The following is a 13,558-nucleotide window of genomic DNA, read 5'->3' on the forward strand; positions in this document are numbered from 1 at the left end:
GAAAAAACGCAGAAATGAAAAAGAAAAACAAACGGGTGCAAAAGAATAAGCGAAATTTAAGACGGGAAAAACAAATACAAACAGCAGTTAATAGCATAGAGCAGAGAGAGAACACCCCAAAGGAAGTGACGTTAACAGACGATTACGTCATTCCTCCGCAATCAGAGGTTATTGTAGAGGGAAAAGTCCATCCACACACGACAAATCGGATAGGAGTAGTTGAACCTTCACCCTTTGAAAGAGAAGGAGTCTTTGTTGCGAGTACATTGGTAAATACTCGGAAGCAAGGTAGAATACCTGTTAGAATTTTAAATACAAAAACGCGGCCTGTAAAAATCAATAAGGGAAGTAAAGTAGGGACTTTTGTCTTAGCGGAACAAGAAACACAGCAAGAGGCCGAGCGTAATGAAATGATGCGATCAAATGAAAATGAATTAACTAGAGCTCAGTTTGCAAATCTGTTTAACCTTAACAAAATAGGAAAAGACAAACTAACCCCTTTATTGGACCTACTATACAAATATAAACACGTGTTTGCGAAAGATGATTTCGACTTAGGCTATTGTGATTTAATAGAACATAAAATAGATACAGGGAATAGCCCTCCTATTTGTCGTGCCCCATACAGAATCCCTTACGCGCAAAGAGAAATAATGGACGATTTAGTAGAAAATATGATTAAAAGTGGGGTAGTTGAACCGTCTACCTCCCCTTGGTCAGTACCGGCCTTATTGGTCGCTAAGAGGCCGCAAGGCTATAGATTGGTTGTAGATTACCGTCAATTGAATAAAATTACAAAAATAGACCCATATCCTTTGCCCCTTGTTCAAGAGTCATTAAGTTTACTAGGAAAGGCAAGATATTTTTCCACGATGGACTCCCTAAGTGGATATTAGCAGTTACCATTAGACCCAGACTCAAAAGAAAAGACAGGATTCAGTACCCCGTCAGGGCATTACCAATTTAACCGCATGGCTATGGGACTTTGCAATGCAGCCGCAACCTTCCAACGTCTTGCAGATTTAATACTAACGGGCTTAAAACACAAAATCTGTCTGGTTTATATGGATGATATCCTAGTGTTTAGTTCTGATGTCACATCACACTTAGAGCGCTTATAATTGGTCTTTCAACGTCTAGCAAGTGCGGGGATAAAACTTAAACCAAAAAAATGCAGTTTCTTGAAACGACAAATAAAATTCCTGGGACACGAAGTGTCAGAAGAAGGCATCCGACCCGACCCCACGAAAATAGAATGAGTTAAAAATTTTCCCCAACCACAAAGTGAGAAGGACGTTAGAGTATTTTTAGGATTGACAGGTTACTATAGGCGACATATTTCTCAATATGCAAAGATTTCGAAACCCCTTTCCGATTTACTGAAGAAGGATGAGAAATTCCATTGGACAGAGAACCACGAACCAGTATTCGAAAGGTTAAAAGAAACATTAATATCGGCCCCATTACTACGATCGCCCCTTTATATTGGCTACCAATGCATCAAACACTGCGATAGGAGCAGTGTTGTCGCAGAAAGATGAACGTGGAGAACTTCCAGTGGCTTACGCAAGCAGGTTGCTCAAGCCAGCCGAAAGGAATTATAGTACCACAGAGAAAGAATGTCTAGCTGTAATTTGGTCAATCAAACACTTTAGACCCTATTTGTATGGAAAAAAGTTTAAAATTATCACATATCATAGACCCCTTAAATGGCTCATTAATGTTAGAGATGAAAGTTCTAGACTAAGTCGTTGGAACCTAGCGCTCCAGGAATATCAGTTTGAGATCATACACAAACCAGGCCAAGCGCATACGAATGCTGACGCGCTGAGCCGCTTGCCCATAACGAAAATAGACGAAATACAACCGATATACAGTAAAGCACAGATAAAAGAGCAGCAATTAAAGGACCTCTTTTGTGAACAGATTAGACAACAACTGAAGGGAGACCCATTCTCCCGGAGAACAAATTCAGACATTAGGAATTATTATTTAGATGCGGATGATACTCTCTATCATAGGAAAGAAAATCCCGAGAGAAACAAAAAATGGGATAGATTGGTCATACCCAAAATCATGATCGACTATGTTTTAAAATTATTTCATGATATCCCAAGTGCGGGACATTGAGGGCGAAAAAAATGAAGAAAAAATTGTAGACACAATTCTTTTGGCCTGAGATGAACAAAAACATTACACGTTACTGTGGTAGTTGCCAGGAATGTGCAATGAGGAGAAGGCCCCAACATGGACATCAAGCCCCGCTGCAGACGTTCCCTCGAGTATCGAGACTCTTCGAACGCACTGTGCTGGATATCCAGGGTCCCCTTCCTAATACTTACAACGGCAACAAGTATCTATTAGTCTTCATTGATCATTTTTCTAGATGGGCAGAGGCTATCCCTTTGCCTGATATCACCGCAAAAACCGTGGCGAAAGCATTCGTCACCCAAGTTATTCTTAGACATTCAGTCCCAAAGCAATTGCTCACAGATAGAGGATCAAATTTTGTCTCTAAAGTCATGAAGGAGGTCTGCAAATTACTACGTGTGGAAAGGCTTCTTACTACAGCTTATCACCCCCAATGTAACGGAATGGTCGAGCAATTGAACAAAACATTCACGCACTATGTTGACGCAGATCAGAGAAATTGGGATGAGATGATCCCCTATGCTCTCTTTGTGTACAACACAACAGTACACTCGAGCACCAACGAGACACCCTTCTTCCTTTTATATGGACGTGATCCGACTTATCCTTTTGACATAGTGACAAAACCCAACAGACCCCGATACGACATAAGCGAAAATTATGCGAGCGAATTACAAGCGAGGATGACCTCAGCTCACAAGTTAGCTCGAGAGCACGCGGAGAAAGCGGCGAACGATAGGAACACATATCATCAGCGCAAAAATAAGCCCTATAAATTTTCAATCGGAGATAGAGTTTTCGTGAACAAAGTAGCTGTTCCCTCCGGTTTAAAGCGGAAATTAGCCCCTAGGTGGCACGGTCCATACAGAATAATTGCAGAAACGAGTCCTGTAGATTTCATAGTACAACACATCCAATCTGGAAAGAAATTGCACACACATGCTAACAGATTGAAACCAGCGATCGCTAGGCTAGAATTTGCGCCATCGAAGGCAAGAGGAGATAGAACCAACGCGCAAGACATAAATTTGTCACCCCAAACCGTAGTGCAACCACAGATAGAACCAGTTGACCCCTGGGATGAGATTATTCTCGAATCATTGCAGCAGAGACAGACAAATATCGCGAGCTCCACCAGAGAAGCAGAAGCTGATCAGCCCCGACCCTGTCGCCACCTGCACACCACTATGCACTCCGAAGTCAAGGACCAGTGAGTGATTATCCCTGGGTCCTCCCTAAATCATCGGGAATTGTTCAGCCGAAAGTGACGATGGTGCAAGACGCGGACGAGTCCGAAATGCCACAAACTGAAAGTCTCTCGCGTTTGCCACCTAACACTCTGATTGGATTATTCACCAGTTGTAAATGGTAGCTTCTCTTTCTTATGAAAGAGAGGATATCATCGTCCAGATGGAGTGAGGTCCAATGTAAAAACGCGTGCGCATTTAGACAAATTGTCGCGCAAACGGAACTTTAGTAATGTGAACCTTTATGATAGATAATGAAGAAAAAGACTAAAAATTTACTCATTCTTGTTGATGATGTGTCGCAAACGAAATTTTGAATTTTGTACCTTTGTCGAGAAAAGGAACTGTTTTGTTGGAAAGAATGAGATGTAAAATCAAGATTCACACACGTGGTTCAAAACCAAAAAAATTGAAACCAAATCTGGAATTAAAACTTCAGCAGGAAAAACATTGTCGCGAAAAACAATCAAGCAAAATCCCTCATGGATTGAGCGATTCATATAATCCAACTGTGAGGAAAATTGATCCTCCTATTTTAAATGCACGTGAGACAATCAGGTCTGTCACAAGGAATTGTGACAGTTGAATGAGTGGACTCAACGAAACATGATGATATTCAAAGACGTCGAAGTCGTCATCAAAATCAACCACCCAGAGTCAAACATTCAACAGAATCAAAAGAAATGCCCCCTCAGGACTACGTGACCTTGATTTGCAGTAATCTGCATCGGAAACCGATAGCAGAAACTGTCACATATTCACCCAGAAAAAGCGCTGCCTGCAGAGGATGACCAGGTTGTTAGACACCCACCGTCCTTGCAAACATCCTTTCACTCCTTGTCTAGTACAAAATGGAGAACAGTCGCTCCAAAGTACTTGACGAGATTCTGTTGGAAACCGGAAACTTCCAAAGAAAAAAAAAATGCACCTCGAAAGACACGTGACCATCGGACATGAAGTCAACACGTCCACGTGTCCCGGAAGTAGCAAAGAAACTTATTTTCTGAGTGACAGACCAACCAGACAAACCCCTTTTCGGCCTTCTGAAAGAAAATTGGAACCATAGGGATTGATATGGATTGCTCGAACGCCAAATGAATAAAAATTTATGTTGTGAAAATAATCCGTACCTTGACAGAAGACAAGAGATGTGACACGAACTCATCAATCAATTGAAATTTTGTACGATCAAATGAGAGTGAGATGTTAAAAAAAACACACACACACACACACACACACACACACCTGATTTCAATGTAACGTAAGATCAGACACGCGCGAAAGAACAACAAAACTGTAGACCATTGTTGATGTTATGTCACTTCCGGAAAGACGGAAGCATAGACTGACAGATTCTAGAGCCGCCAGAAAAAATGTCGCTAGCCTCGAAGCCACATTTTTAAATGGCGGGGAGCCCTGTGAAGTCCCAAAAACGGGTTAACATTAATTATTTATATTAGAAGATTGTTAAAACGAATGTAGAAAATAATCCATTGTTACAGGGGACAAAAACCGATCAAAGATCAGATTAGACGCGTTAGTCATTTGAAACCGCGACGCATGAAAAAAAGGAGAAAGATGTCGAAAGGCAAAAAGGGCCTAATGTAAAATAAAACGCAATAATTGTAATGATTAATAATCGTAGACGAACGTCCTCCAGTAGAGATGGACCTTTGATAAGTCGCTCGTGTACGAAATTTAGATCAATCAATATTTGAAAAAAGGGAAAAGTTTTCAATAAAAAGGAACTTCACATCAAAGCATTAAATTTCAAAAATATCCCAGACTAGACAACAATGGGGAAAATATGAGCGCAAGTTCAAAGTTCCATCAATTCTTTCCATCCTGAGTAAACGGAGGGTGTCAAGTAGCTTCGTCGAAACGGCTCTTTCTCGTAACTCGAACAAGGGTCGTTTTTCGCTTGGAGACAAGCGAGGGACCAATCGAGAAGCAAGAAAAGAGGGACGTAGAGCCAATCAACATGAACAATTCGAAAAAGAGAGATCGAGATAATCGTAGAGCGAGGAAGAAGAGAGGTCTTTTTCCTTCTACGCGCGGAGAGGCCGGACAAAAACTGTGAATCTGCTTACGCACACAAAGACAATTTATTTTTCCTGCATCAGGCCGATCTGCTAATTAGTGCCACTAAGGACAGACCACCAGTGACCATAGGCGAACATCTCCACCTGTTGCTGCCCCGGAGCCTACAGTGGAAGACATCAGAAAAACGCCGGTGTGACTGAGACTTTCGAAAGTTTTACCGTTTGAGAAGTCTGTACTAGGTGTAAGTTCCTTTACGTCTAAATAAACGACTTTTTGTGAGACACTTGTTGTCTGTGTCACCTCCCTCACACCCACACGCAAACGACCCTAGACCATCCTGTCGCAGGATTAACGATTCCCCCCTAAAGGTCGGCAAACTTACACAATCCCTGGGGCTACATTACCAGGCTCTGCACAGGAAGACTAAAAAGGAGCCAGCACCTGGAAACTACCAACAATAACAATATTTTTGTAGTCATCACGCAACAACTGAATGCCTTCTGTCTCGATGACAACCCCATGGAGGATGACACGTGGCAGCGAGACATTAGGAATGTAGACTACCATGACATTAATAACCCCAACATCCCTCCTTTCAATCATCATAAGGTGGATATTATATTTAATGATCTTCTGGCCATGAAAGCGCCTGGCCTAGACGGCATTTCAACAAAACTGGCTAAGAAGCTCTGGGACCTGTTTCCTTCTGAATTACTGCATATGTACAACACTTGTCTGACACACGGCATCTTCCCAGATGCCTGGAAAGTTGCCAAGCTGGTCCCCATCCCAAAGCCTAAGTCTACCACCTGTAGGCCGGTTTCGCTGCTCCCTATCTTGGGGAAGGTGCTGGAAAAGTTAATTGCCACAAGGCTAACCTGGCACTTGGAAGTCACCCACCATCTTAGATCACCAGGCACAATTCGGGTTCAGGCACCAAAAATCTTCAAATGACACCATCAACAATGTCACTTCTACCATCCGCCAACTACTCTGCCAGCACAAATATGTCCTAGGCATTAGTCTAGACATAGAGAAGGCTTTTGACAGTGTCTGGTGGCCCTTAATCCTAAAGAGACTCAGTGAGTATGCCTGCCCCACAAACCTTTTTAAGCTTATATGGCACTACTTAAATAACTGGAAAGCCATTCTCCAGGTCGGTAGCATTTCTCAGCGAAAAACTCTCATTAGGGGTTGCCCGTAGGGCTCTGTATGCGGCCCTTTTTTGTGGAATGTCACATTCAATGAATTTCTGAACTCCAGTTTTGGACAGGACTCACTCACCGCATACGTGGATGACATTATGGTCCTGGTTGGTGGCTCGACCAGAGCTGACCTGGAAAGGAAGGCCACTAATATCCTGCATAATATACATCACTGGGGCATTCGTCGCAAACTACACTTCAACCTGCACAAAACTAAAGGCATTATATTCACAAATCCCTGCAAGCCCAACCTCTATAAAAGGATCCCTACCATAAAAATGGATGGCCACTCCATAAAAATCAAGAAGACATTAAAATACCTGGGGGTCACTCTTGACTACCATCTTTCCTGGGAACAACATATTAGACACACCTGTGACAGAGTCAGTCTTATTTTTCATTCTTTCTCCAGAGTGGCCAAGAACTGCTGGGCCTTAACTTCGGAAGCCATGGGCATAATCTACGGCTGCGGCACCTGGGGGAATGTTGTCACCAAATCCCACTCTCACCGGAAACTTATCTCTGCTCAGAGGACTGCCCTATTACACATTGCTAAGGCTTACCGCACTACCTCCAATATCAGCCTCCAGGTCATATGCAAGAGGCCACCGATAGACAAGGTGATTAAACTGTATTACGATATTTGGAAAATCAAATGGGGCAAGAATATTAACACTAGTATAGGTGTTATTCAGGCTGATGTGCTTGAATGTCCCATCGACATTAGCAATGCACCTTACCCAAACGATATTACCAACTTCTCCCACACTTTCCTCTCTGGGCCTTCTATTAGCATCTACACTGATGGCTCCAAGGCTGGTAATCAGGTGGGATGCAGCTTCATTGTCTATCAGAATGATACTGAGATTTTCCAACGTAGGGGGAGGCTGTTTGGCAGCTGCTCGGTCTTTCAGTCTGAGCTGCTTGCTATCAAACTGGCCATCGACTGGTGCTCCACAAATTACCACAATGTAAACATCGCTAATTACTCTAATAGTAACTCTGCCATCTCCCTCCTCAGCCGTAGGAACATGCACCCAATTGCTAGGAAAATCCAGGAGGCTCTCAAAAAGTCAGATAACTCCATCTGTATTAATCAGATCCGGGCCCACCAAGGAAACATCGGCAATGAAAGGGCCGACGCCCTTGCTAAATCTGCTGCCACCGATGATACACTTCCTATTGAATAAAACAAGCTAAACTTACAGACCATCAAAAACCTTTTGTGGAATGATCTACTCGCCAGCTGGCAAGACTGGGACCTAGTCCAAAATATTACTTATCAATTCTTCCCGGACATCTCTGCAATTTACTCCTACAAGTGGATTACCCCGAATTTTCAGCTCACTCAGTTCTTATCAAACCATGGCCAATTTAATGCCTACCTAAGACGTTTTGTCAACCCTCAAAATAGTGGCATTTGCCCTACTTGTAACACCCAGGACGACAGCCTGCACTACATCCTGGACTGCGCAATGCTGGAGCCTGAGAGGACACTTCTCCGTATTCTGGTAAACCACAAGCAAGGCAACTGGCCTCAGAACCACTATGAATTCTTAAACAACCTAATTAATGATAAAGAAACTTACGACCAATTTATTCTCCTCATCAATCAGTACAATCAGAGGACAAACGTCCCCACGCGCAACTCTCCTTCAAACTAACCATCATCTTTCTTTCTTGTTCACAGTGTAATTGCTGTAATCTATTGTCGTCGTCTCTATGTCTCTGTACTCAGGTATATTTCTTTTAATGGCATACGGCATCATTCATTGTAATACTGCTATCCTGTCATTGTATGCAATCTTGGTAACTGCAAACATCACTATGTTTATTTTCTGCCAAGGTTTGGCACTCCTTTGTATATATGTACTGTACATTAACTTAATTGTATCTCTGTATACTGTATTCCTATATTGTCCCATTATTCTGTAAATCCTACCCAACATGTACATCATTGTATCCTCTGCAATTATGCCTATTCTGTATAGTAACCAATGTTTCCTCACGTTTTGTACACATTACTAATTATGTATACTTGATTCTTTGTAATAATTTCTGTATTTCTGTTCCAGCTATGCCTAGCGATGCTGGACATGCATTCTTTTCATGCATTAATAGAATAATTGATTGATTGATTGTAGCTCATGATGATATATGGAGTTGATGAAGATTTTCCACTGCGAGGTGTACTTGCTGCACATAAAGAGAATGTGAGCGGTATCTTCTTCTTCTCAAAGTGGGCAGTCACACTTTCCGTTTCCTTTTTGTAGGAACCTCCTTAAGTAGGAATGGAAGTTCCCATGACCAATCAAAATTTGGGACATATGGTAGTCTGGAACAAAGAAATCCGTTTTTTGCCTGTTCTTAATAATTAGAAGAAATTCGTGTGTTGATCATTCCGTGTTTTCGTTGTCCCATCTAAGTTGCCAGCTTTTCGTGGTGTAGTTTTTCAATTCAGTATGAAGCCAGCAGCTAGGGAGCTTTCCAAAGGCTGCTTCTCTCTGCAATCAAGTGGCCATCTTTGCAAGAAGGTCGGCCCTCATTACCATCTATGCCCAAGTGGCCTCTTATCCACAAGAAGGATAACGTAAGGCCTGCCCACTCAAGGTGCTGAAGGTAGGTCAAGATACAATTAATGATTGTGTACTTAGTATTTAACCTAACCTAACCTATTCAAGTCAACTGAATAGCAACCTGAAAGTATTTCCAATGAGAGTAACTTCAAATTATACTATAGTATATCATGAAACTAACCTTATTGAACAGTTCATATTTATTTGTATAGAAATGTTTGGTCCAATTACAACACTTGAGGTACTTCATGATGGTAATGGTGCCAACAGCTTGGAAGATGAATTTGGTCAGTTCACTTTACTGAATACTGGATGGATTAGCAACATGAAACCATCTAATGATATCAAATTAATTGTGATGGAATTTATAACACTCATCATAGACTTTATGATGCATTATTTTTAACACCATTCTCCACAATGGCTCACAATTCTTGTAATCAAGGGGAATTGTAAGCCGTTACAATCCAATATTTTCCATGTAAATCCAAGCTTTATAGCTGAAACTATGCAAACTCTCTAGTTAAATTATTAAATTTTGGTTACTAACATCATAAACTTATTATAAATATATTCATAAAAACAAAACAAAATCCAACATTTGGATAGAGTATTATTTATTGGAACATGTTAGAACATTACATATTGTAAAAATATATATGAAATTGTTTACTATATGACAACATAGACTGAGCCAGTAACTAAAATTTTAAAATATGGTTCATAATTCTTAACAGAAGCACAAACTTATAAAAAAAAAATGCAAGTTAAATTACAAATAAAAATTCTAAAATATATATATATATATTTTTTATAAGGTATTTATATATATATTTTATGTATATATATATATACTTTTAGTATATTAACAAAAAAGAAAAGACAAATTTTAAGAATACACATACAATATGAATATCAAAAACAAACATCCATTGCAAATATATTCAACAAATTGTTAACTTTTTAATTTTTTTTAAAATGAAATAATCAAATATTCTGTCAAGAATAATAACTTTTTAAAGTTGTGATTTTTAAAAATTCATAAATACATCTTGGATTCAAAGAACGTAACTCTCAACAATTAATTTTCTTATTAACATTATTTTTTTCTTCTCATAATAATAAATGAAGCTTGTTTTGTTTTGTTATACTGAAATTAAATATGTACAGATATATTATAGTGATGAAACGTTCACTGAGATTTTCACGTTGGAAACATGCACTAGAAATCTGAAAAATTTGAACAAGATAATAACAAATAAATATATCCATGAGCATTTAAATTTTATCTTTTTTCTTCCTTCTTAAATGTGATATTAGTTGTTTAAACTTCAAAAAATGTCAAGTTCTTATACCTTATAAATCACAAAAAAAAATTTTTGATTTCTAAAACGTTTTTTAAATTTTTTGCTAATTTTAAAAATGATGGTAACAGAGTTAAGAATGTGAAAAGAAAAGGTAAAACATGTTCACCAGTTTAATATTTTTGGCAAAAATTTATCACTTTTCGATAATTATGTCTTTCTAATTACATTATATTGACATGATAAACTTTCAAAATTTCAGATTAGGGAAAAATATGTGAATACAAACTGATATATATATATATATTTATAGTGTATGTATGTATGTGTGTGTGTGTGTGTCTGTGTTTGTATGTATATGCATGTGTTTATATATAGAAGTTTGTACTCAAAACATTAATGAAAATAAAATGTTATTGTTAGATTATTATACTTTCACAAAAATACTACGTGATATAGATCAAAATATCTATTTTGTTTAAAGACGAAAACATGCTAAATTTGAAATTCAAAAATCGAGATTTGATTGTTGAAGTACTTACCAGCAAGCATTTGAGTCGATAAATCACAGAAAATTGATTGTTACGATATTTTAGTAATTGCAAAAATATATGTAAAAATAGAATGGTGCGAGTAAAGAAAAATAACAAGGAATTAAAACATTGACATAAAGGAACCAAGCCCGCCGAACTGGGCAGGTTGGTGTAATCCGCTTCCGATGTCCATTATGTTTCCTGCATTAAGATTCGAAGCGACAGGCAATTGACTATTGTGTAATAACCTTTGTTCGGGATGAAGTACGTGAGGATCGACAGTACTGTTAGACTGATGCAGCACACTAGAGATACGGTCTGTAGGATCTGTTCTTCCGTGTGGTGCGGCATGGGCAAAATTATATATGCTCGTAGCAATATTGCAACTATCCCCTCTTGTCATTTCTTGTTTGCAGTGATTTAAGGCATGTTGTGATTGATATAAAGAATTATCTGTTGGAAAATTTGTTGGGTAACAAGTTGAAATTAAGTTTTGACGGCGAGGCTTACGAGGTTTATATGGGGCACGGGCAGTTGCATTCACTCCGTGATGTTTTCGAATGTGTTCCTTCAATTTATCTCTTCTGGTGCTGCTGTAATCACATTCTTCGCATTTGAAAGGCTTTTCGTTCAGATGAATTCTTTCGTGTCTCACTAAATGGCTTTTTTCAATAAAACCTCTTCCGCACGTTGAGCATATATGAGAACGTACTGCTGTGTGTGTTCTCATATGAGAGGATAGTTGACTACGTTTAGGTGTAGAGTAATTACAGTTAGGATGCTGACAATGAAATACATCTCCTGAATGAATGCGTCTATGAGAAACTAAATGAGACTGATATTTGGTAGAAAAACCACAAATATCACATAGAAAGGGGCGATCATTACTATGAGTAGCTAAATGCTGGTCGAGGGTTCCTTTAACGGCAAAGCAACGTCCACAGTGTTCACACCTATAAGGCTTTTCTCCAGTATGGCAACGAGCATGAACAGCCAAATTTGCTTTAGTTCGACAAGAATAATCACAGTCTTCACACTTGAATGGTCTTTCGTCGGTGTGTCTCATTCGATGCGATAACAAAAGCTGAATACGATCACATGTGTAATCGCAAGAATCACATCGAAATGGTGGACCCAAGAAATGTGTTTTCATATGCTGATAGTATTCTCTATTCCATTTGCATGTAAAATCACACAATCTACATTTGTAAATAATATCTTTAGCATGAGCACTGGAAACATGTTCTTCTAATCGCATAGTACTTCGAGCAACATAACTACAATGCAGACATTTTACCCCTTCATTCCATTTAACAAGATTTTCATTTGTAGCATGCACAAAAAAGCTAATATCATTACTATCACCATCGTCTCGATCACCATTTGGATATTTTGTTTCAGGTTGAGTAAGTTTAGATTGTTTTATTTGTTGATGGCAACGAAGTCTAATCTTTCTAATTTTAGAAGTCGAAAGAAGATGTCGGGCATGTCCAAAACGTAACCTCTGAATATTTGGATTGAGAGTCCTTTGCTTTAAAGTAACTGAAAAAAAATTTTTTACATAAATATATTATAAAAGTCAACAGTAAAATTATTTTTTGTTTTGTAAAGCTTAAAAAATTGTTTTTAAGCTTTACAAAAAATTATAACAACAACTACAGCAAGTTGATCAAAAAGTTTATAATATGTCAGTAAATAATGAAACATCTTGAAAGAGCAGTTTTCAAGATAAAGGCACCAGTACAGTGATATTCATAACACACCTTACATTGCCGAGGTAGTTTTATTGAAAACTAACATATAAAAAACAAACTCAGATTTATTACTATATCTGAACTTGTTTTTTATTTTATATTTTTATACATTACTCTTCTGTTATTTTCTTATTTTTATACGTTGTCAATTTTTGAATTTAAATATACGTATTCCATTTTTGGAATGCAGATGTTCCAATTCAACCTGAGGATGGCCTATAGAATAGGCCGAAAACATTAGTTTTCAATAAAACTACCTCGACAATGTAAAAGGTGTGTTATGATTATGTAATTATTTGCTGAGCACGTTCTGTTTAAAATCAGTAGTGTTTCATGTGTATTAAAAAGTATGCTGATGTCTTTGATAAGTAGATATTTGTTACATCATTTGATAATTTTGTCTACCACAAATTCACAATAAAGAACAACCAGATTAGACTAGCATATTTGACATCATTGCAAGTTAGCAATGTTTTTATCTTGGCAAGTGCTCTTTTAAGATTGAAAACAGATAAAAATTTTAATCTATTTTCAAATTTATCTATGTTAAGTCTGGACTATAAGCGGTACAGTCTAAAGCAGGGATGGCCAACAGTTTTTGCCCCTGGGCTGGACTGGGAAGAAAAATTCTTTCACAGGCCAGACGAAATATTAAAATTAAATCATGTTAAGTAACAGAAGTTCCTGACGCATGTGCAATATCATTTTACAATGTGAAGAAACATACAAGCAAAAAAAAAAAAAT

General features: G+C 38.4%; 1 protein-coding gene across 1 annotated transcript in view; it reads right to left on the bottom strand.

Moving 5' to 3' along the window:
* Positions 1-9,822: 9,822 nt before the first annotated feature.
* LOC136974382 (uncharacterized) overlaps positions 9,823-13,558 on the bottom strand; it is a 37,877-nt gene continuing 34,141 nt past the window's right edge. Inside the window, exon 2 of the mRNA XM_067269238.1 lies at positions 9,823-12,601. Within this exon, the coding sequence (XP_067125339.1) occupies positions 11,181-12,601 (1,421 nt within the window). The 3' untranslated portion in view covers positions 9,823-11,180. The remainder of the gene's footprint in view (positions 12,602-13,558) is intronic.

Source organism: Centruroides vittatus, unplaced genomic scaffold (genome assembly GCF_030686945.1).
Source record: "Centruroides vittatus isolate TY-2023 unplaced genomic scaffold, ASM3068694v2 contig_349, whole genome shotgun sequence".
Lineage (NCBI taxonomy): Eukaryota > Metazoa > Arthropoda > Arachnida > Scorpiones > Buthidae > Centruroides > Centruroides vittatus.